General features: G+C 42.3%; 1 protein-coding gene across 21 annotated transcripts in view; it reads right to left on the bottom strand.

The window, feature by feature from the left end:
* LOC6734375 (microtubule-actin cross-linking factor 1) overlaps positions 1-25,410 on the bottom strand; it is a 75,984-nt gene that overhangs the window by 30,457 nt on the left and 20,117 nt on the right. For 6 of the 21 annotated variants that reach the window (XM_039291781.2, XM_039291779.2, XM_039291776.2 and 3 more), the window contains exons 2-13: positions 21,391-21,452; positions 20,675-20,764; positions 20,411-20,581; positions 10,551-10,830; positions 9,579-10,492; positions 9,147-9,515; positions 7,993-8,911; positions 7,025-7,655; positions 6,778-6,913; positions 5,709-5,792; positions 4,778-4,999; positions 133-263 (exon numbers count right to left, since the gene is read on the bottom strand). In XM_039291781.2, coding sequence (XP_039147715.1) covers positions 133-263; positions 4,778-4,999; positions 5,709-5,792; positions 6,778-6,913; positions 7,025-7,655; positions 7,993-8,911; positions 9,147-9,515; positions 9,579-10,492; positions 10,551-10,830; positions 20,411-20,581; positions 20,675-20,764; positions 21,391-21,452 — 4,009 coding nt within the window. Of the gene's footprint in view, positions 1-132; positions 264-405; positions 604-2,969; positions 3,042-4,777; positions 5,000-5,708; positions 5,793-6,777; positions 6,914-7,024; positions 7,656-7,739; positions 7,789-7,992; positions 8,912-9,040; positions 9,065-9,146; positions 9,516-9,578; positions 10,493-10,550; positions 10,831-10,983; positions 11,747-14,215; positions 14,402-20,410; positions 20,582-20,674; positions 20,765-21,101; positions 21,162-21,243; positions 21,262-21,390; positions 21,453-25,410 lie in introns of those variants that run through there. The other 15 variants (XM_039291777.2, XM_039291774.2, XM_039291773.2 and 12 more) reach the window with 11 other exon arrangements.

Here is a 25,410-nt window from a genome sequence, read left to right on the forward strand (position 1 = left end):
GTTCTTATCGCATAAAATGAAACTGTGGATTTAAATGAAACATTTTTGAATTTCAGAATGCAGTAAAATTCTTTCTTTCTGGAGAATAATATCCACTTCCTATATATTATATACTTAGATATATTTACTTACTGTGTGGTGCTGTAGGTAGTGGTGTAGAGATCCTCCTGGCGCGCAGCGTAGCCATCGCCAGTTGGCACGCTGCCCGCACTGAAGTCAACCCTAAAGGTCTTGAGCGGTTTCTGTAGACTCTCAGCGTATTGCTAAATGCCAAAATGAAAGCAATTTCGGTTAGTAAAAGTTAACAACTGGGCACAACTGGCAAATTAAACTCGGTTCGTTGAAATCTTTGCGAGGGGATACAACTGGGCGGCAGGGAATGGGGGAGGATAGATGAAGTATTACCTGAAACTCGAACGCAAAGTCGTAGTCACTTTCCTCTGCCACTTGGACAGTCGTGGTTTGGGTTTTGGATTTGGTTTTAGTCGCCTTGCGACCCGATCTATGCTGAGGCATGTCTAAGGCTTTCGTTTGGTTCAGTTCGACAAAGTCATAGTCAGCAATTGGTATTTGTTTCGTTGGCTTAGGGGCTTCTTGAATGCACTGCGCGAGATTTAATTGTGACAAAAGCAATTAGAAATTTACGAGTCAAGATTTGTTGGCAGACGCGTCACTTTGAAGTTGCCGTGGAGTCTCTAACTTTTTTTTTTTTGTGGAATGTTTATGGCATGCGTGAGCGTGATTTGATATGGCCGCTTGATAAAGTCACCGGCGATAAAGCAAGTAAAAATACTTCCAAGATTGTCAAAAGACATGAACACTACAATTTTACGGTAGCCGTCACTGGACTTTTTAGTATTAATCGGCCCTTGAAACCGTCCTATACTACTCTGTTTGTTGATTTGATTAATTCATTCACTAGATTCAGTTCTTTCAGTCGCACACAAGGATACATTTTTATCAGCCGCGCACCGACGAACACAAATCACACGAAGCACATATGTATAGTTAAGTGAAAACAAAAAAAAAAAAGGAAAAAACGCACACAAAAAGCAAACCCAAAGGCTTTATGAAAATAGAAATGACGCTATATGACGGAGAAGGCCTCAATCGCTCTGCAAATATGTAGTGCAAACTCTCTCAAGAGGTCCCAACCATAATAAATAAGAAATGGGTGATTACCCGGAAAGAGTTGGGGATCCGCAGTGCGTCTTATCGAAGGGATCTGGTAATTCAATTTTTATCTTTATTGACCATTTGCCAGAGACAGTGGATTCAATGGCAAATGACTGACATATGGCTGCAGGTCGTAGCCCCAACTTAAAATTGCATTGACGTCATACATACAACTTTGCAAAAGAGGGCTGCAAATGAAGTCATTGAATGGCGAATCTACAAAGTGATCAACGACTTATGATTTGCATTTTCAAAATAAACAACTAATCTGCTGTTGCTGTTGCTGCTGCTGATTTTCAAGGTTGCCCTAGAGTTGGTAAAAGCAACAAATAAATTATAATTAACAAAACACACACCGACACACATTTAGACAGTTAATATACGAGTACGAGAACAATGATGTCATCAGAGTGGCGAATATTTGATTATAAATGAAACTGAAACAAGTTTGTCGAGCGCCCGCACAACGAACAACTAAAGCTGAACTAAAGCATAAACTAATGCCCTATAAATCTGTGTTTCATAAGCAAGCAGATTAAACAGATTCTTGGCCCTAATCGGCTGAGATGCGCTTGACACTGATAACATGACTAATACGCCACGTTGTGCCGGCTTTAAATGGGGGTAAGAGAGCGCAAACGAGAGAGGAAAAGCTCCAACGAGAGCGTGCAGCATGCAGCCTGCAATTGGACCTCGCCTTTGTGGCACTATGAAAATAGGCGCCTCCCTTGTGCTTCAGTGGAGGCATAGACCCCAAAACGCTCGCTTTCATTCCTGATTTATCGTTAGAATGCCGCTAAAAATATATATACTATATATGCAACGAAGTATATATAGAAGGCATACGAAGGCATCTAGTTTAATCGATAAAATCAAAGGGAAAGTGCATGAAAGCTGAGCGAACTAACAAATACTCTTCCCACCGGCATTCCGGGTGGCGTTTCCTGGGAAACCGATCGCTCAATTCCAAGCATCACATCAGCTCTGATGGATTGCACCTCATAGATTAGATAAGCGCCAGCCCTGACACTCCCGCGATCCTCTTGTTGATAGGAAGTCATAATTCACGCTAGTCAGCTAGTAATCGAGCGGGAGAATAGTTTCCACAGTTTTTCGGGCTTCCCATTTTAAGTGCAGCATTTTATGGTTTTATGCAACCTATAATGACCCTAAACTCGCTGACTCACTACGAAATTTCAGTCATAGATTTTCATTTTCTCGTTTTTTATTTTTTTTTTTTTTGTGTGTGCGCTTTCATTAACACCAAAACAGACGGCCGAAAATATCAACATTCCGATTCTTGCGACATGTTCAAGGCTATATTAATAATGTATTTCTTTTATTTTCGTTTTCACACTCTTCTGTTTGCGTTTCGGTTGTATTTGAGTTGTTGCAAAGCACTCGACGAGTGACTTCATTTCGGGTTATAATAGAACTCTTTGCGGCACAAATTCAAACGTCGAGGGGTCGATGGCGGCAGCGAATTTAAATTTCTTCTAACAAAATAAAAGCGAACCAATGCGACACGGTTCGCATTTAATTGAAATTTAAGGCACCAAGACAACGACACGGACACACTTTCTATCCGGCCGTATATGTGTGACATCATGTCTGCCCATGCGGCGTATGAGCAATGTTCTCTATTTGAGTTTTGGCAAGTTATTTGCCCTGTTAGTTATCACAACTATTCACTCATAATTACACGCTCGATTCGAATTCAAATTCCATAGACTTTGGTTGCCAACAAAAACGGGAGGTTTTAAAGGTTTTGGCCTTTGTTAAATTTCGTTCACCGGCAGCAAGTCGGCACACACAGCGGATACGCGACGTTACACAACCACGTCGCTTTCGGTACTGAATGGAGCAGCGCCACTCTGAGAATCAATTGGCCAAGTGGAGAGCGAGAGCGAGCTTTTTTTTTAGATTCAGAGAAACAATTGCCACTGGGAGAGAGAGAGAGCTTACAAATGCCGGCTAGTTTTCGGTGAGCATTCCACAGCTGTTGCGCCAAAACATTATAAACAATCCATTTACAATGGCAAGGCCTGAAATGAGGGAAATTGGCGATGGGAGGGGAATGGGAAGGGAGTGCGCTGCTGGAGTTGGCTCCAAATTAAAGTCGAAAACAATACACGGAAGTCGAGAACAAAGTATCAGAAGAACAGATCAAACCAGTTTGTGCCGCCATCTAACCTTCTAAATAACTTATTTCGCTCTTCAGTCTAGTTAAGCCAGCGGAGCTTCAGCGCCCGCCCCTGCTATGCATATCAAGTTGGCTTGAAGGCGAAGTGGTAATGGAGCAGTTATGATGTCACTCCAACGCTCGAGGCGAAGGCAACACCTCCGAAAAGCCTCGACAGATCCCAAAACAACAAATTCGGATTACTTTGAAATGGATCAACTACATAGAAAGAAATTGAGGCTAAAGATGTTCAATTTTACAAAGATGGCACTTAAATCTTATTTTTTAAGCAGATGTGAATATATATATATATATTTAAATTTACTTAGTATCTTTGTCTTTTCTCACTGTAGTATTAATGATGCTATTGATTACAACATTAGCTTCAAAAGTTGATTGAACTTATGTTTACACCATGTCCGTCGATCTGAACTCCATTTAAACAATATGGTAATTGCCTTCTAAATATTTGCTAACAAATATTTTCGTATTTTTTCGGTTGGTTAATAATATTCTTAATTGAATTTCTGAAGATGGAGCGGCTAGGAAATAAACAAATCCCAAACCAGTTGAGCAAAAATAGTCAAAATAAGGGGGGAACTGGAATTCAAAAAACAATAAAAGAAAAGTTGACAGATGGCGACAAAGACGTTGATGACGTTCCCTGGCATTGAATTTCGAGTATATACGAATCCATACGAATGCTGGGGCCTCATTAATATTTATAGAATTCGGCGTCGTCATTATTAATTTCGAATCTGTCTCCAATTTGCCTAATTGGTCAGGCACATGACAATGTCTATCGTTTTTGTTACTCTTTCTATTGAAACTCCCCTGACATAATGCAATGTTTATAAATAAATTTGATACATTAAACAAATTACTGCATCAGTTGACAGCGGCGATCAACGACGGTCACGATGACAGAAAAAGTTAAATAGTTTAAATTTTTATAGATTAATCAAGTTGTGATTTATAGCGGCAAGCCATTGACGGAATGTTTGGTCAATTCGCCATTTGATGTGATGTCATTATGTGGCTGCTTCTGCCGTCGTCAGTGTGCACCGTTTCTGAAGGTTAATTCAATAATATACCAACCGCCGGCATTCGGAGCGGTAACAGATACAATAATACAGATACAGATAGGCACAGGCACAGATGAAGGAGGGGGAGATACAATGATACCACAGAGAAGTAGACGTAAGTATTTGCATTTGAAAACTCGGTTTGACTTGTAGAAAACGAAAGCGTAAAAACTCGTTTGCTGAACTTGAACCCCGCTTTGCGATTACGAAACAATTGAATACTTCGAGCCGAACCCCAGCTAACGAGGTAGACAAACGAAGTGGAAAATATACCCTGACGTCACCACCTCGCAAAGATCCTTTCAATGGGGAAAGGGTCACCGGGATTACTCACCAGACCATCGCTGCCATTTACTTCGATTGCAGTTTTCAGACGCTGCGACAGTTGTTCCAGCAATCTGTCGTACTTCGTGTTCAGGTTGTCCAGACGTTGGCTGTAATACTGTGTGGCGCCCGGATCGCTATCCGCCGGCCGGAGATCCCGGCGAGGTGGCGAGAACGACGGACGCGCCTCGACCAGCCAGTCCACGAAGCGTAGGCATTTGCTATCGTAGATCTAACTCCCGGAATTCAAGGTCCCACGTTGACATTGTTGTTCGATTGGTTGGTTGTTGGTTGGTTAATTTCGGTTAAATGTTAGTAATTTTGTGTGTTAAACAAATTTGGTTTATTTTTCAGGAGGCAGGGTAAAGAAGGGGGGCTTGTTGATATATTTAGTGCTTTTTATTTTATTGATTAATCAATACGAAATTACTTTTTTGGTAAAATTGCTTTTTAATTAGTTTGTTTTGTAAGTTTGGTTGGTTTCTTGTTTGGTTGTTTGTTTGTGTGTTTAAGTTTGTTTGTCAGGCTGTTTCTGTTCCACCCAAGTGTTATTGACGCACCTTTACCCGCAAGATAACTAAGAATTGGAGCTTACAGTCCGGTAATTGGTTTAAAAAGCATTAAATATATTGGAGATTCGGTAGAGAAACAGCTAAGAGGTGTGTATAGGGCTACAAAGTGTTTTCCTTGCGGAAAAGTAGGGATTTCGGTGTTCGTTCGAAATATTCACAATCACTCGACACAGTCATACGTAAAGTGCTGGCACTTGGCCACCAACTGACCTATCGCAACCCAACTTTGACTAGACCCAGTCAGTACATCGAATCGTATGACAAGCGATCGAATTGCACATGTATGGAGTCCGCTGATGCCGGGTTACGATGGATCAGCCGTCATCAGAATAATACCAATCATACCACAACAGGCATTCAAATTTTTACCTTGGCTTCGCGTATAAGTCGTCCTCCAGCCACGTTGACATTTTCGATTTTTGGTTTTCGTTCGATTGCAGCTCCGAGCAGTTTCTATAGGTTTTCGAGGGGTATTTTTGGTGTTCGAATATTTTCAGGATTTTTAAATCGATTTGGTTTTTTATAATTTGATCGTTTCGTGTTGTTTTATAGTGTGTGATAATATTTGATTGTTGTGTGAGAAAGTTTAAAATTTGTTTTTTTTTTTGGTTTTGGTGAAAATACAAAAATTAGACAAAAATACATATACAATTAGTTTTCAACTACAAATACGATAATACTGGGTGAAGAAATATATAATGTAGGAGACCATATCATTCGATATCGGTCTATGTATAGGTGCAGCTTATAATTCTAAGGGGACAAGACTACAAACATAAAAGTAGGTAAGTTTCAAAACTACTACACAAATTTGGTATCAATTTACAGTGTTGTGGGACGGGGGAATATCGCTACAGATTACATATATGGGTATTGTTGTGTAGGTGGTCGATTTGGCCACATTTGGAGGACCGTCTGCTGTGTATATATATGTACATGTGGTATGCTTATGTGGGTGGTGGCCAGCACTACATGTCAAAGACTGCTGTTAGATTAGACAAGAACTACTGCTGGAATACGGACGAGGGACTGGAGATTTGCTCTCTGCTTTTGGGGACAGTTAACAAATGGAAATGTAGTACAAAAACAAAATACAAAATAGATAAACACATATAAAATATATATAAATATATAGGAGTACGGAGACGTGTCCAACACCGGCAGGTTTTATCCCAACAAAAAAATAGGAGCAACAACTTTGGGAGCAAACTACTTTGGACGCGGGTCAATGGCTACTACGGTTTCCATTTATAGGCTATGTATATATACTTTGTGTTTGGCCTGCGAAGGGAGATCGAGATCTCTGGCAGAGACCGTAAGCGACAGCTAAAACTCGGAAAAACTGTACAAGGATCTATGTATGTAGATCTAGAGCTAGAGACTATCGCTTATCGAAATGCTAATCTCGTTTTTACAGGGGCAGCGTCTTTGTACTCACGTCTAGTTCGTACGCCGAAGTGGCGGTGGGCATGGCAGACAGTCGCTCCGTGGTGCCATCCACCCATGATTCCTCCACTTGCACGCTCGACTGGAGATTCTTCATAAGCCCGATAGCCGTCTCGCATGAGCGCATTCTGTAAAAGCAAAGTAACACGTTGTTAGAGAGGCAGGTTCATCTCCATCTGTGGTCGCCAATGAGGCGACACCCACACAAATAAGAGAGCAGGTGGCGCCAGTGGACCTACCTTTCACCCAATTGGTTGCACACCGCACTCCAGCGCGTGTTCAGGCGCTCCACGTTCGAGTGCAGTCTCTTGAGGTCGCCGAGCACCTTGGTGGGCACTCCCATGCGTCCCAGCTGATCGGCCGCATCGTTCATCTTATCCATTTGCGGCTGCTGTTGTGTAATGATGTCCTGCATATGGTTCAGTTGCTTAAACACTTGCTGCAGGCCCTCAGCAGTCGATGGCAGATCCTGGTGCCTGGCCAGCTCGTTCTCGAGCTCGGAAATCACATGCTCATTGTCCTCCAGACCAGCCAGCGAAGCTTCAAGCAACTTCAGGCGGTCCTTGTGCAGGCCACTCTGAGTGTTCAGCTCCTTCCACAGCTCCATAAGATTGTCCAGGCTCTTCTTCAGCACTGGCGTCTTCAACGCAATCGTGCGGAAAGTCTCCTGCAGGTGCTTCAACTCAGGCTCCAACAGGTGCAGCCTGCGCTCATAGTCCGAATGAATTTCGAGCACATGCTCCAAAGAGTCCAAATCACGTGGCAACGGAGCCAGTATAATCTGATCCAGCTCACGGGCCATGTCCTCCAGTTTGCTCTTGATGGCAAGGCATTCCTCGGTGAAGATCCGACTGGCCTGTTTGCTCTCCTCTGCAAGGGATAAACAACGATTAATATTGTAACCAAAATGGTGAGATCGCTAAGATTAGATATCCCCGAAGCGCCCAAGATTACCCCTTGTTTTGACACTTGCGAACAGCTTCTTCATGGTTGACTAGGCTTGACAAGACTAAGTCGCATTCTGGCTTCCTGCTTGCCACTTGCCTCAGAGAAAACACACAAGCATTAAATTCAATTAGCCTCCATCAATTAAACGTCTTGGACAGCTGGCGAGCGCCGACAACTGAAAAGCGAGGCGAAAACTATCTCCTACCCTTCAAAAGCCCCTATTAATACCGATACCCATACCGAGTACTCCCACACTCACCTTCGGCGCGCGCACGCTTCTCGAACTCATCGAACAAGCGATTGACCTCGTCCATTTCGCGGCGCAGGCGTCGCAGCTGCGGATCGTTTGGATCACCCTCGCTCAGCAATTTGTCGGCATCGTCGTTGAGGGCACGCCGGATGGCCGTGCGCTGCTCAGGACCCATGGCCAGGAACTGGTCAAAGTCCCAGCCCTTAACCACACGAATGGTGGCGAAGATCATGTTCTGGCGCAGGCGCAGATGCTTCTTCTGCCAGAGAGCTACGGATCGATCGAACAGACGCTTCAGACGTTCGGCGGCATCGATGGCCTCCTGGTCAGGAGGTGGAAGTAGCAGGCAAGCGCCCGGTATGGGTCCTTCCTGACCCTTGGCAGTGCGCACGCGCCACTTCACACGTCCCGAGTTGTCCAGGAGCGTAACAGTCTCGCCCTTTTCGATCTGCAGTTGACCCTGCTGTTTGTAGGCACAGATGGCCTGCACGGGTCCTTGTCGATTTACCGGCTGGCGTCGCTTGTTAAGAGGCACCACTGTCTGTGCCCTTCGCTGCAGTGTGGCCACTGTCTCGCCAAAGGCATTCAGTTCCTCGCGCAGATCCTGCATTCCCCTGAGTAGAGTTTCACCCTGGTCCAAGCCAAAGTCTGACTGTGAGAACTTGCTGTTGAGTATTTCGTCACGCTTGGCCAGCCACTGCTCGGCATCCTTGATCTCGCCAAAGAACTGATGGTACTCCGTGGCGTGTTTCAAATGAACCTCCAAGCAGAGTGTCAGCTGCAGCAGCCAGGCCCACTGTTGTTGCAGGGCTGTCAGATGGGCTTCGATGCACTTGGAGGCCGGATGCTGTTGGTTCAGCAGTGCCTCTCCACGATCCAGGATGGTGGCAAAGTGCATCTCGCGCTTCTCCAGTTCGGACATAAGGTTCTGTAGTGGTCATTAAAAACGTTTTATTAGTAACGATATTAAAACTATTTCATAAGTGCACTTGGTTGGTTGCTCTTTTTTTGCAGTAGAAAATTTCTCATGGTATTTATGAACCAATCTGGGTCTTACCTCGTCGCCATTACCAAATGCACGCTTGTAAACGGATAGAAGCACAACACATATATAAAACTAGCTCTAAGGTGGGGGATTCATTGGGGCATAGGCCTCCACTTACCTCGTAGTATCTGTGCACGGAGGGAAGATCGAGTTGTTTGTCAGCCCAGTCGCGCGTAATCTCCACCTGCTCCTTTTCGTTAAGCCACTGCAGTTCCGCCGAGGCCTGTCCCAGGAAGTGCTGCAGCGAGTCCAAATCGGACAGACGCTTCGTCGAGGTGCTAAGCAACTCGGCATACACCTTCTGCAGCTGATTGAGACGCTGCTGGTACAAAGCCAGCTCATCTCCGGAGAACTTGGTCTGCTGACGTTCGTCGTTGAGTATTTTCGTGTGGAACTGATCAATGATCTTGTGCTCGTGCTGTTGGCGATCCAGTTCCTCCTTGACCGACGGCAGATCGCTGCCATAATCAGCGGCAAGCAATTGTTTCTGCAACACGAAAACAGTCGATTAATTCATATTAAAGACAGCATATGATTAACTTTTACATACCAACTTATTTTGGCACCACTCAATGTGCTCCTGCAGATCGCGGAAATGGGGATTCGTGTCGATCTGTCGGGACTCGACCACCATGCGCGTTTGACGCGTCACCGTGGTCTCGTGGACGGGATACTTCAAACCGGACAGCTTCTGTACCAGGTTCGTGTGGAAATTGGTGCGCAGTTGAGCCCAACGCTGGTGCAATTTGTTGACCTTCTTGTGCAGCTCACTGACATGGGGATAGCGACCCTCGTTGAGCACGTGGCAGTCCTGGTTCATGTCCTGGATGGGTTCCTCCAGGTGCCGGATCTCGGTTTCAAGCGCCTCGACAATGCTCTTAGCGTCCACGGGATGCAGTCGCTCGATGCGCCGACCCTCCTCGCCAATTCGGGTCTCTAGATCGGTAAGCTTCTGATCTACATGCTTGATCTCACGCTGAACCTTATCGGCCAGTCGTTGCAGCCGTTCCAGTCGCTCAATTTCCTGCTGAAGGATAACCTCGCGATCCTGCAGCGCCGTGTTCATGCGATACCAGGCCTTCTCGATGGCATCCGGCCGCAGTTCGGCCTCTACGTCGACTTCACCCACTGTTTCAAAGTAGCGCTCCAACTCCTTGTAGATCTGAATGAGCTTGGATTTCTCGCGCTTGCGGGCGCTCACTTCGTCGCTGCGGAAACGCTGCAGATCGCTCAGCAGACGCTTCATCTCAATAAGAGTGGGCGGGAAGGAACGCTCCTGCAGATAGGCGGTCTTCTCGCGGCACCAGTAGATGAACTGCTGGGCCAGGTCGCGGTATTCGTGCACGCGACGTTGTGACTCCATGTCGAAGAGTGGATGGATAGAGGGTGGCTCCGGGAACACATCGTACAGCGATGAAATGTACGTGATGAGAGACTTCTCATCCGGCTCGTTGGTATCCACATCTAAATTCAAGGGTTTACAATTAGATGGATAACTATAAACATTTAATAGTTAACTTACCCTCAGGATCCAGCAAACGCGTAACTCCGTACTCCTTCTCCACAATGTGGAAGGCCGTCTCGAGGCGCTCCCTTGGCCGATCGTTCCTTGCCTTTCGCCAGTCAAGCAAGTCCGGTCGGTTGCGGTGCACCAACGCCGAGAAAGCTAATCCATCTCGCCACGACGACGTAAAGTCGTTGACACGTACGCCCGGATACCGAGCAGTGGAGCGACGTGCCCAGCGCAGCAGAGCCTCCCGAGCGGATACGTTGTCCTCTTTGCCCACAACAATATCGGAGATCTGTGCATGATTAAGTTAAGTAATAAGTAAGGTTTAAATTATATACGATAGGAAATTCATTGATTAATTGGAGCAGAGCAAAACGGTGGTTGTCTAATTTAAATTCTTAGAGAGAAGTCATCCTTCATTTTTATCCCGAAGTTCGATTTTTACCTCTCTGCGCTGCGTGGACGACGACTCTATAGCCGGCGGCAGGGCGCGACGATACTCCAATTCCGAGCTGCGAATCATTTTAGCCGGAGGCAACAAATCCTCGGCAGGCTGAGCATTTTCCTCTGCCCTGCTCAAAGTGGTCACTTTCCGGACAATGTGCGTGGTTACACGGCGATGGCCATTTGGCGCTCTTTGCGATGTCTTGGTGCTCTCCACACTGGAGCCCAAAACCTCCGTGGAGATGCGTTTATTTCGCGTCACCTGTTGGTAATGGGTCGACGACGATGGAATTGCACCGGCCGGTACCAAAGCTCCTGTCTCGGAGAGGCGACGTGAATTGCCTGCGGGATCTTGGAAGGTCACAGTGCGCTCAAAGTTGGTTCGTTCATGAGGAACGCTACCCAGGGGAGATACACCTGGATAATCCGTAATCACCGCTTCCACAGTGCGCTCCCTCTTGGTCTCATGACGATAGCGCAAGTTGGAGTCATCGATATTGGTGGTTATTGCCGGTCCTCGGGAGGAGTGAACCACTTCGGATCCGCTGCTCAGAACATCGCCCCTGCCGCCATTTGTCTGCCGCACCAGTTGTTGTGTGCGCTTCAGCGTCGATTGCGAGCTGGAGTGCATGTTATCGTATTAATCGAACTGCTTTCGCAGTTATCGATGCTTTCGTTTGTTTCACTTTGTGTCGTTTCGTTCTAAGGTTCGTTAGAAAATCGTTTCGTTGTGCCGCGTTTCTTTTGCGCCGATTTTCGTAATTCTACGTGATTGCCAAAATAAGTTTAATTATTTGCCGGTCCTTACAATTTGAGTTTAATTAAGCCAAACCTAAAGCCAAAGTCAAATCCCCAAACCAGCACCGGATGTCTGGTTCTATGTGGCATTGCCCTGGAGTTTGTCAGAAACCCCATCGAGAACTGAAGTGGAGTAAATTTAACCGAACGGAGCCAAAGTGGAGTGAAGAATTATGGAGCGAGGGGGGATGGGTATGCCGAGGGGAGGAAGGGCGGCCCCATTGTTGTTGCGAATTATTTATTGTGTTGTACGTACACATAATTATCCCAACTGTCTGTCTGTCTTGCTCTTGGCGCTATTTTGTTGCTTCTTTTGCTGCCGTCATTTTTTGTTGTATTTTTTGTTGTTTTTTTTTTTTTTTTGTTGCAAAAATACACACATATTCACGGCAAAAAGTTAATGTACACCGCTGATTCATGGGCAGAGATTCATTAGTTTCGGAACACGCAAGCCTATTTTGCATAGGAAAATGGGGAGTGGAACGATATGGTAGTGGAACAGGGAATACGGGCATATTCACCGTTTGCCGTACGGCTTATTTGCACTATAGGAAGTGTAGGAAAACGTTTGAATAAATTTCCTCTTTTTTAATGTTGAACTTGCATATGTTGAGCTTGATATTAAGCTTGTACATTTTGACTAAGTTTCAAGATCTATTACTCAAATCTAAAATAGCAGAATTACACATATTCCACTTACGTTCTGTGCTAACTACAAAATTTGTATGCAAATATTTAGATGGTCAATATTAATCAATATAAACAACAGTAATTGTTCAAGTGAAGGGGCAAATAATTCGCAAGTGTGATAAAATTGTATAAAAACAATGCAGCAGAGTATGTGAAATTGTGTCTTTTTTGGCATTGCACTAATAAACAGGAAGTGACCGAATTGTTTAGGGTCTTGGTCTTTATAATCAAAGCTAACAGCTGGTTAGCTTATAAACATATTCGTACCGCCTTGTTACAACCTCTGCGTCTAATGGAAACCTCCAGATTAATCTATATAGCTCAAGATCAATAAAACAGTTGGCCAGGCCAAAAAGATCGCCCACCCAGCAAAAAAGGCACGACAAATGTTTGTTTTGCATTGGTAATGGAGAACGGACTTTTTTAACTGGAGGTTGCGGCTGCGTTTCACGCCTGCGCAACAGCGTGACAAACAAACAAACACACACACATATCACAACCATTCCACCAAAAATGCTAATTGCAGCGTTTTAAGCACACTATAAACGATCCGCGCTGTTTTTTATGTGATTATGCCTAAAACAAAAAATGATAGAGAAATAAGAAAAATACCTGGGGCCGCAGCGAACGAACAGCTCGAAAAAGTGTCTGTGGAGGCGTCTCTAAGAGGCGTTAATGGCTTGACATTCTCAATGAGTCTTTTGAAAGGCGGCAAAAAACTGAATCTGGTCTTTGCCTATTTGGGCTTTTTGGCTACTGTTCAGAGTTTGGAGATGTGCGATTTTCAATGGTGCCTGCCAATTTGCATTGCTCGACGACAAGGAGCGTTAATTCAGAAAATTATTGAAGCTCGAGGTTATAAATTAAATGGCTAATGCATCTGAAGCCAATCAAAATTTCAAAATACCTTCAGTAGTTAAGCTTGGCAGTGTGGAAGACTAATGGGCATGACAACTAATTTGGTATTTGTTAAAAGAAATGTACAAAATTCCGGTTTTGGCGACTAGAAATTCAATTAAGAAAACATAAAATGCAGTGAATCAAACACTAAATCATTTGAAAGTGATTTCAGATGGAAGATTCATTATTTGCAAATAGGAATCATAAATTAAAGCTCATTAAAGAAGGAAGAACACCAAACAAGCAGTTCATTTAGATATGGGTGCATTTTCAGATTTAGACGATTTGTGGGCATATAAATTAAAATTAATAAACCATCCACAGATCCAACGAGACAAACAATAAACAATAAACCACTTGAGGAGAGCGTTGAAAATTGCAAAATAAAATACGAGACACACACGCACAAAAAAAAAATGGTTTTTCAAAGCTACGAACTGGAACAGCGGCGAAAAATCCGAGACCGAAACCAAAACCGAAACGAGATGGAATCGGGCAGGGAGGGATGGATGAGGAAGGGGACGGCGAGATCAACAGCGGGGTGCACGTCATTATTTTACAGCTACTTGACTCCGTTCGCGGGGCATTTTGTTTGCAAACAAACGAACGAATTGAAACAAACCGTGCCCCGCACTTCGGTAATAAACTCGTCATAAAAAAATAATTGAAATGGAACTAAATTGCGAGAGATTGAAATCAATTGAAATTGGCGGCATTTAATAAATCAGAGAAGCTGAGAGCGATTATAACGCAAGATTCTGACATCATGCGAAGTCGCATTAATTGATTGAAATCACTTTGGCTTTGGGTTAGGATCTTTCTAGGGCACACACACACACACACACTTTATAAAGATTTTCCGGGTTTACGAAAAAGCGTTCCCGTTGTTTTCGAACAGTTCTGAAATTCCGCGGTTCCCGTGGAACGCATGCGTTTTATTTATTTCTATTTAATTTTTGCAAATATTTATGGAGAGGGATCGTGAAATGTGTGCGGCGGCGTCTCGACAACAACTAAAAGCGATCGGGCCAAGTTAAAACGCTTAAAGTGTGGCTTTGGCCAGGTGTTGACGCTTCTGTCGGCGTCGACGTCGCCGTTGCTGCGCTGCTTCGCTTTTTTTTTTTGTTTACAGGCCAGAATAGAAGCGAAGCTGAAACAAAGTGGAATTGGCACATGGCGATCGCTGCCTGCGTTGGCGTTGACGTTAACGTCAACGTCGGCGTCACGAGCGGAATATGGAATATATGGATATGGAATCGCGATCGTGCTGACAGCTGTGCGTGTGTACGTGTGTTGGTGGCAACACTCCACTGCCTCGGCCACCACCTCTGCTGCCATTCCACCTGTTTCTGCCACCGCTGCGGTAACTCTTTGATGACGTATTTGCAACCAACACCTGTGTTTTTGACGCCGCTGCCATGGCAACGCATAAGTCGACGCAGGCAGCGACGCCCACGCTAACGCACACACACGTAACGCAGTAGCAGCAACTACAACAACAACACAAGGGCACTGATGCTTGAAATACCCTTACAAACTGGATAATTGTTAATGGAGACACATATGTCATTTATAGATGCCCACTTTCAACCAAAGGTCTACAATCGAAAATTAGTTAATTAAGGTATTTTAATCCTTCCAAATAAATGCCTAAATTATTATACTAAGATGGTAGTATCTTTAAAATCATTTAGTTCTGAACAACTCACTTACTTACGAAGAAGTATAAAGTTTGATATAGAACTAGTGAATAAATGTATACACTTCAGCTTGACCATTACTTTTACCTGTTAAATAATCGCCCTAAAAGCCCAAGTAATTTAATTAATTTAAATGCTTTTATAAGCTAATTGAATACTTCCGCTTGAATTGTGATCTCTTACTCCAAGGCTTACAAAACATATGAAGCTAGGTTAGGCACAAAAAGAGATGGTACGTTATACAACACCGGCTTCAGTTTTCCCTCTCTCATTTGAAATTTTGTTGTGGTAGCCCCAACTCATTCAGTGGTTCCAACCAAAGTCGTTGGTAGTACGTCATCCAGTACAAGAACACCCGACCAAAGAATAATAATAATAATGGCAACAAGACAGAGAACTTGATGATGGAAAAGAACAAGGCAGAGGGTAAAATATAAATGAAGAAGTAGTCAAAATGGTAGTAGATTGTGAACAACGAGTTTTGATTAAAAACCCTGTTGGGTAGTAAAAAAAAATAACGAAAGAAAACAACGATTCGCTATGACCCCATGGTATTTTTGGGACTTCGCAGTTGGAATTTCAATCTCATAACACATCACGACCAACTCATTACATCGCATAGTGACCCAAAAAAGCAGAAATGACCACTGATGTTAACAGGTTTCACTCACAGCAAATGATAAAGGGCAGCCGCGAAAAGCGTTGGAAAATGGCAAAGAAAATGGGAAAAGACGAATAAAGTCACTTGAAGCAAATTAAAACATTAACAACAAACAAGAAGCAAATTAAAACATTTTGTGTGGACAAGAAAGGTAATTTATTGCGGTTGACATAATCCCTTCAAGCATTATACAATTTTCAAAGTTAAATTAATTTAGTATCCGAAGAAACAAGCTTTTATATAAAGACTTACATTATAATTAATGCAAATTAGCAACAATCACCGACACATTGCATGCATTTCCCCCATCAATCTCTTGGCCAAATATGGCTGGCAAGTCAGAACTATTGCAATAATCTTGCACTTAGAAAGTCCAAACGGCTTCGATTCAAGTGGGTGTCGAAATCTATATGCGAGGCTGGGCCAACCAGACGGAAGTGCCTTTGATTCGCGTGTGCTCAAGATACAAATAAACATTCGACACACTCGCTCGCGTAGTGCCAACATGGGTTAATTAGCATGTTACATGGCTTAAACCCCCGATGGCGTTGCCCTATATGGAGTAAAAGGCACTGACTGCGTCGACAACTACATCTGTTGTTCTTGTTGTTGTTATTGTTGTTGGCCCGGCATATTTGCTGGCCATATTTATGTATGGGTAATAAATACGCTTAACTGCTGTCAGTTGTTTTTCGATTCACACACACTCTCGAATCGCTATAGTCAATATGGTCAATACAGGCAGACGTACGAGTAGACCCCACACCTTGAGTTTCCCGTAGCTCAGAGAAACTGTGCAACTGAATTGCAAATCTAATTAGCCGCTGCAGGAATGTGGTGCGGGGTGTGGCGGGGAGGGGGGTGGTGAGGTATTACGGCTAAGTACTCATATTGGGCATATGCTTATTAATAACGATATGATGCAACCCAGTAAACAAATGCTGCATTATGTTTGCCACTATTCGTAATTTGAGCACTGTTTTTCACTTGAAATGTGTTGTTTGTGGTGGGAAAACAAAGCGGAATCAGTAGCTACTAATATCCATACTAACCTCTCCTAGTCTTACAACCCAACGGGAATCTTCACACGCAGAAAAAAATATGTAGTATATGCCAAAATGATTAATACTAATCATAATCATATCGATCTATATAACAATGTTCCATCTATAAAACCCAATTAATTACCCACAAATAATCGACATATAATTAATTATATAGAAATATCTTATCTTTTTGTTCTCTGTACTCGCTGTTCTAGTTAATCGCCCAAACCTCGAACGGAACTTGTGGGGGTGACTAGTAACTAGTGACTAGTGAGGTGTAGGTGTCGCATCACACCAAATACGTATGACATTCCTAGGGATATCACCGTGTGGGCTCATCATCATCATCATTGCCAGCTAGATCGAATCGTTTACCTCGTCGCCTATAATTCCATCTACACACTTGAAATCTATACAGCAGCGGTCAGTTTTCATATTAATTACAAGTCATTAGAAACACACTTACATATACATTGGGTAAACGCTTCACGAGTGCAAATAACTATTCCAGACAGCTCATGACATTTGCATACCAAACAGAAAAGGATGGCGAATCATAATTAGAAAGAGACAGAGAGGCGAACGGGCAGCTTGTTTCCTTATTTGGTCAAAAGCCAAGCTATCGATTTATTAATGAAAATCTGTTTGTTTTTATCTGCGATGGCTATAGATAGATTTCGAGATCGAGATTGAACCCACACACAACGTAGCTATTCAAAAATTCAGTCATCAATGTCATAAATTAAGACAAATAAGTGCATCTGTTGTTTTTGTTGCTGTTGGCAATCGGTTTTGGCCATTTGATATGCTCCACAGCCAGCTGGTCGAGAGTTCGAGTTCGTTGCTTGCGTTGAAGTCTTTCGTTTGGCAAGAACCGAGGATTGCTGATGTCATGGGCAGGGCACTAAAAAAAACACCTTTATTCCACCTGATTTTTTTTCAAGTAATTCTCGTTATTGTCTGTTGTTGCCGTTTCCCAACTGGCATTGACTTTATTGTAACACATACCTTGGCGTATTATAATAAATCAAACGCCACATACAGCAGTCCCAAAAATAAAAATAATAATCTTTTCAAATTCGAACGATGACGTGAGAATGTCTGGGCTTTTCGGTGGCTCTTTGGTCATTGTATTTTGGCTTTCTTTCGAGGCGTTAGCTTTCATGCCTGGGCGACCTGACTAAACATCGGTCATGGCATTTTGGCCAAATATAAATGCCCGGCATACATGCCCGCACTACTCACCTCCAACTAACGAGCAATGAAAAATGGCAAATTGCTGGGGAAATTATCTGATGCTCATAATGAAAACGTTTGTCAGAACAATTCGACACAGATCTCAGCGATTTGGCACACACCGTCGCCTTGGGGATCGCGGCAATTTATTATTTAAATTTAGCAATTGAGCGGCTTAGGAAGTTTACGTGGCAGCCGCAAGGTTAACCTAAGATTTGTAGCTCTCGATATGGCGCTTTGGGTGTACTAAATAAAGCAGTAAATCGCATAATACGTTGGCTGCATAAATTGAGATATTAAAAAGTATTGGATATATTAAAAAGTACTAAGGTTTGCTACTTAATCGTACAGCTTTTCGGTAGTTTAGTGTAAAGCCAAAGAATTGGGCCATAATGATTCTAGGTAAAAGTATCTTAAACCAACTGAATGAAGTTGTTATACTTAATTTATCATCGGTTTTACTCTCAACTAACTAGAGCGCGCTAGAACCTGTAATAATTAAGCTAAAAGCTGCCATAAATATGCACTAATTTGTTGGGGAATCATTGAGACCACGTGTTAAGCACTAGAAATTACAATGCAGCTCAACAGGTTTTATGTTCTCAAGTAAAGTATCTGATTGATTGTATTGTTTTTACTGTTGTTGTGGGTGGTTCATAGATCAAATCAATTCGCATGCACAATTTATAACTTAATTACAAGCTAAGCAGCGTTACAAACTGCCAGCGGCTGCTGTTTAGAAAATTGCTCCAGCACTTATTATTATTTTGTTCGTCTTTAACAATATATTTTCGCAACGCGCTGACCCACAAAACATCGATCATTAATTGAATATACAAAAAAGCTTCGTTTCTTTTTTTTTTTTTTGCACACGAATGGAAATAGGAATTATGTCATAATTGCAAGATGTCGATTGCGATTTGGATTTAGATTTGGATAACAAAAAATGAATTGAGACTGAGAACGCTGTAAGTCAAATCATTTGGTATGCAAAACAAGAAATATCCTTTTATGTCGATCGCAGTCAATTTGCATATTTGTTTTTTTCTGTGAGCCACAACATTCGGATGACATCAGACACCCGCAACAGGCAGCGACAATATACATAAATCCTTGGCGGCGGCAGGCAGACAAGAAATAATGAATAAGCCAGAAAACAGTAAACAGTAAGTGACGCGCGATTGAGTTTCACATTGTCAAGTGATTTACAATTCGTTCGCCTCAATTGAATGAACGCCATTTGGCAGCCACAGTTGCGTGTTGCTGCTGCGACTGTTGCTGCGACTGCTGCTGCGGCTGTTGCTAGTTGCTGTTGCCTCATGGTCGGTGAACTGGCAGCATCATTGAGCATTTATGCGCCCCATCGATCAAGTTGGAGTCAAGAAAAGCCGCAGCCACATCGACAGCCAACGAACGACGACTTGAAAAATGCATCTGCGCTCGTCGCAGATTACGAAATATCCCCGATTCGTATTGACACACATACTGCGGAAATGTATCTCATCGATGAGTCAGTGCCAAAAAACAATATAATTGAAGTTCTTTAATCACAGTATCCGTCATCTTAAATTCAACATTTAAGCTCGTTAACTATATATCAAGCTCATAGTTGCTTTTATACTCCGAATATTTTTGATTATATCAAGCTCATTGTTGTTTTTATACTCATAGAATATTTTTGATATCATGCTTGTTTGTCAAGTGTGTTTACTTGTAAATTTCTTTATATATACATATATCTTATATGATATATTTTTAAAAGCTATCCCACAGGGATTGTTGTTTTGTTTAAGACTACATCCCAATGCAGCATTTCATTGGGCCGGCTTGCCTTGCCTTGCTGCCAGTTGTTGTGTAGGTGGCCAAAACCACTCCCCCCGCCCCCACGACGCCTTTAAAGCCAACTCGCGGCCTTGCTGCCGACGAACTGTAGCAGCAGCAGCAGCGGCAGCAGCATCGTTATGTGTGTCAGTCAGCGGCGGCGGCAAAGAGAAGGCAATCGGGTTGCCTTAAAAGGCTGGGCCGTGTTTGCCAAAAAAAAAAATAAAAAATAAAGATCGAGCGTAGTTTGTCGTAGCGTGTCAAGACTGTAGCTATCTGCTTGCTGTGTAGGCTGCCGCTGCTGCCAAGTCGGCTCAATGAATCGATCCAAACGCCCAAATGAAAACAAACTCTAGACCGGGGGGTCACCTTCAGTCAGTCAGTCAGTCATTCAGTCATTCAGCCAGTCATTCAGTCAGTCAGCCAGTCATTGAGTCGCAAAGAGCGGCTCGTGGGCGTTTGCTTTTGCTGACTCGCTGACTTTGAATCGCTGCCCACCAAAAATCGGCGCCCACAGTTTTGCTCCAATTGCTCAATCAATGAAAATATATAGTTATGTATACAGGTACAACTCACCTGAAAGTGCAATATGATGGTCCAGATCAGGCCCAGGGTCAACTTTGGATTGCCATCGACAATATCCTCGGCGCGTATGTTGACCAGTTTGATCTTCTTGTAGCGCAAAAAGTCCAGAGCCATTTGTGCATTCTGCAGCATATGGAAACGCATTTTACCCTTCTCACGTGGCTATAGGAAATCAAAAAAAAAACATCGAAGTGAATAAAAGACATTGGCGAGAGCGTGACAAAACTGCCAAGAAACCAATTGAATAACACTTACCAGGTGTTCGCCAGATAGCACCTCCAGGAGTGAAAGTAAATTGTGACCATCGCGCAGATCTTCGAACAAGTCCACCACACGACGATTGGCCTGCAGATGGGGGAGGTGTTATAGTGGCATACCAGTAAAAGTCCATTCAAATAAATTAGAGAGTATACCAAACAAAAAAAAAGACATGCAGGCAAAACAACTCAAAAAAATGCTGGCACTGAACAGCAAAAAAAGAAAAAACAAGCCGCAAGGTAAAATTAAACATTTTAAACAAGCGGCCAGTAAAAACTCAAGAAAACAACATCAATTGAAAGTGGTGTATTAAACCTTGCAGTTAAAAAGAAAATTTTAATATTGCTCAAAACTAACAACAGCAAAAAATAATAAAACATCAAGAAATATTTAGTTTTAGGTAATCCTTTTTAGCTCGACTTACAGACTGAGAACAACAGGGTATGCCATTTGTGGTTACACAAACATGTAGCATAGTATAGGTCTGAAAATCGCAGGAAATTCATTTATCGTATGTTAAGAAAGAAAATAACTATAAATTTTATTTTATGATTATTGGCTAGTACCTTAGCATACTTCCAATGCTGCTTGTGGGAAAGGTGTTAAATGGAAATTTCAAAAAAAAAAACAATCAGTAGGTTTCACAAATTTCAGTTAAGTTTTATGCTTTTGCGGTGGGCACCATACCATTTAAAGCTCGATCATTAACTCACCTTTTTCAGATGTTTGTTAACCCATTTTGTGAAAGTCTTCTTCTGAATGGCATCGCGTTCGTCTAAAACGGGGAATTATTTAAAAAAAGAGATCGCATATTAGAATTTCTCGATAAACTTGATTTCGGGGTTAGTAGTCAAAATTCCATGCAATGCTTGAGAAGTTTGTGCCGAAAGAATAAACATTTCGAATGGCGTCATCGTTGATTGAGAAATGAATTGTTTATGTAAAACACTCAAAATTCAAACGCCCACAATCAGAGTTATTAATTTTCGGCAAAAGATTATTTTTTTTGTTTTACCAATTTTAGCCACTCAAGTGCGGGCGTTGAATAATCTTCCTAGGGCCTTAATTAACTTGTTTGAACAAATGTTTCAACTGCCGGCAATTAATGTGTGATTTCCCTATTTACGCTCGGCTCGTTCATCCTATCTTTATTTCCGTTCAGGGCCTCGGCAAACTTTGGTCAATGTTTTTCTTTGGCCTGATAAATTCAAAAATCGATAAGAAGTGGGCGGGCAGGAGTTAAGGTAGCTTTGGCTTTGATTTGTTGGCTGACACATGACGTGAGTTTTGTGTGGTGTGTGTGTTAGTTTGTGGGAATAACCCATCTACAGATAAGCTAATGGTCATGTTGCCACAACTCTCGGCACAAAAATCAAGCATTTCCAAGTTGTTAAACATTTCGTGGCAATTAGTAAACTTTTTTGTGTACTGATAACTCCATGCAGGGGCAGAGCTGGGCAATAATTTAAGTTAACCACCCTTTTTCAACACAATCTAATCAACGGGGCACAAAAGAAAGGTTCTGCAGATCCATAAAAAAAAAGCAAACCCTACAGAAAATTTAGAACGTCAACAAAGGCTCCTCCAAGTGTCGAGCCAATTGTAAAAGTATTAAATCGGCTGATAAACCCGATAAATTCAAGTGCCAAACACATAAAGCCATAAACGTAGTAGATCTGAAAACAGCGAGCAACTCAAAGCAGAAGCTCACAAGCAAAACAAAAGCGCTAAAAGATAAGGTAAAAAGTGTCAGAGAGAACAAGTGACTACAGTTGAACGATCCCAACCAGTTTAACTCTCTTCTCTCTACATTACCCACTCCTCTCTAGACCTTTGTAAAATGGTGAGAACGAAGCTTAAATGCCCTTGCAAATGTATTACCAATACTCCAATTTAAGTTCATGCTTAATCACTTAAGGCGACAACAAGTCTAACGAGCCAAAAATTAACCTAGTTGTGTGGTCAACAAAAGAAGCGTGTTTATTGATAAACAATTTGTAGAAGAGTCGGGCACAAACTAATTGGCAAATACGTGATGGATCGTCGTGGAGAATGGACGGTCCACGTGCAAGTACGGTACAATCTTCTTAGAGCGGACAACTCTCTTAAGCGGACAAAGTCCTTCGTTGTATAAATTTATATATACATATATAACTATAAATATTTTGTTGTATTGTATATTTGCATTAGTAGATAGCTTTTTTTGTGGTTTAGGATCCAAACTCTGGAGCACATAATTCAGAAGATCTCTCCCTTAAACGGACAAAGTCCTTCGTTCAAAATGTCAAAAAGCACATATGTCAAAAGTTATGACTAAGCTTTAAAAAAGAATTTCAGTGATTCATCGGATTCCAGGCAAATACAATTTTCGGAATTGCATGACCAAATAAATATTTGCTTGTAATATAACACAAAAAACCTTAAACCGTTAATACCCTATCAATAATTTTGCAGCTCTTCACTTACAGGTAAGTCAAGTCGAAGAGAGTGTTAGAAAGAGATAGAGAGAGTGTGAGAAATGGAGAAGCGAAAAGATCTTGAACTTGTTCCAAACCGATGACTCATCGGTTTGCAATTTTCCATTCAAGCGGAGATTCCAACTCTCGAAAACTCGCCCATTCATTGAGGTATCCGATCTTTCCGCAGAAATCTTTCTGCACGATTGCATGCAACACCAAGCCGATTCGTAATCGGGCTTATTTTTATCATCCTCTAGGCCAAGAACAACACACAAAGAGTTCATAAATATTCACACAAATAATGATTGTGCAAAGGTGTACGACTCCGACGGCACAAATACCAAAACAGGGTAGCCACACTATCTGGATATGTGTCTGTATGCGGCTTTTTGAAGAGCGCGTGATGATGTCACGTTCTAAGTTGAATTTGTTTTTGACGATTAAACGTTCGTTAAGTTGTTGTAGAAGAGTTCGGAGCCGCTTATTTGATATTCGTTAATGTTTATTTTTGCATTTAGTCATTCTCATTGATTAGCACACTTAACCTTAGAAGGACGTTTGATCATACAAGTCTGATTAAAAAAAAAACATTTAAACGCTTACTCGAAAGAAATCCAATTCGAATTTGGTGAACATAAAATTTGCATTTATAGAACAGTACAAGATATATTATATTTCATATATTCTTGCATATCTAAATTACGAAATTAGCAACAAGGCTTAAAGATTCACCAGTTAAACATTTTTATTATTCACTTTTATGAAGGACGTCGGTTGCTTGATCGTGTTTTGAACGTTTGCAATCAGTGATAAGAAATTCACGCATTTGCCAGATATAAATAATGAACTCACACTCTATACTATTAGCGTAAGGAAATGCACTTCAAATGGAATTCCAAGTACTTCCCGCTTTTATCTGCAAGTCAACAAAAAAAAAAACCAAATTCCCAACTAATGGCGCCAGCAAATTAGTGCCAGGCAATCGAAAACGTATAACCATAAGCATAAAACGCCCATATAAATGCTTACAAAAGTCAATAAGCATAAACCCGTTTCTTTCGACTGGACAAATGAGTTCATTTCGAAATTCGTGGAATTCTAAAGCCAACCGAAAGTTTGTTAATTTGACAACACAGTTTTCGTGGTGTCGAAAACGATGGAAATATCAGGTTCCCAAGAGAACAGGGATGATTAGACGATATATCGTTCCCTAAATTCACCCCCAATGAACTGTAATGAACAATTATGGCTCTTATTGAATTCAAGGTCGAGATGGCACCCTTCTATTTGACCAGCACTTGATGTGCCAAGAAAGGTGCGACCAATGGTCTGCGAATGTGTTTGTATTTGCCCAAGAAGTGTCAACACACCTTCTAATTTCGTTGATTGTCGGAATTTGTAATATGTATTTATAACACTCGATAAGGCCTTGAAAAGTCCGCCAAAAGATACGAATTGCATTGCTAAAAAGTGAGATAATTTATTCGTCATAGCTTAGAATTGTTTGTTCTTCGGATCTGTTTCACATTCCTGCGGATTTTGCATATATTTCAAACTCAAAATCTTGAAACCAGTTGGGAAGACTAAGCTTAAATATTTGCTTAAAACTTCTGTGGACTCTAAGATAGCATTTAAAGAGGGTCTCGACCTTGACCCTTTATAATTTGCTCCCAAGCTTGGCTTCCGTCATATGTAGTCGGTCGTTGGAAAACATGTTTGGGGTTAGTTAAGCTTAGAAATATATGAAACCGCGACGGATTCATAATTGAAATTCATACAAACGAGATACAAACGAAGCGAACTTGAAATGCAAATGATTTCCGCTGCGGCAATTAATAAATCTTTTTCTTGGATTCCAAAAATTAAAAAAAAATGGAGGAAACATCAAAGAACTGGAACACAACACATGCCAAAAGAATCGCAAAAATCCTATTTCCCACTTACGCATTATGTCCCAATCTTCTATAAAATGATCCCAAATGGACATGCTACCTTTAAACTGGGTGAGTGCATCCTCGTAGCCACCCTGCGGCTGCGCCTGGGTGGACGAGTGCTTGGCCTTTTTGGGAGCAGCCGGACTGCTGCTGTTCTCGTACAGCGGCGATGATGCACTGCCCGTCGCCGAGTGGCGATGATGATGATGTTGGTGGTGGTGCTGCTGCTGCTGGTTGTGGTGCTGCTGGTGGTGGTGAAGACTGCCGTTGTTGCTGTACAGCTCCCTATCCCGCTGCTCCCGCTGGACCTGCTGGTACTCCAGCGTTCCATTGTTGCCAC

Source organism: Drosophila simulans, chromosome 2R (genome assembly GCF_016746395.2).
Source record: "Drosophila simulans strain w501 chromosome 2R, Prin_Dsim_3.1, whole genome shotgun sequence".
Lineage (NCBI taxonomy): Eukaryota > Metazoa > Arthropoda > Insecta > Diptera > Drosophilidae > Drosophila > Drosophila simulans.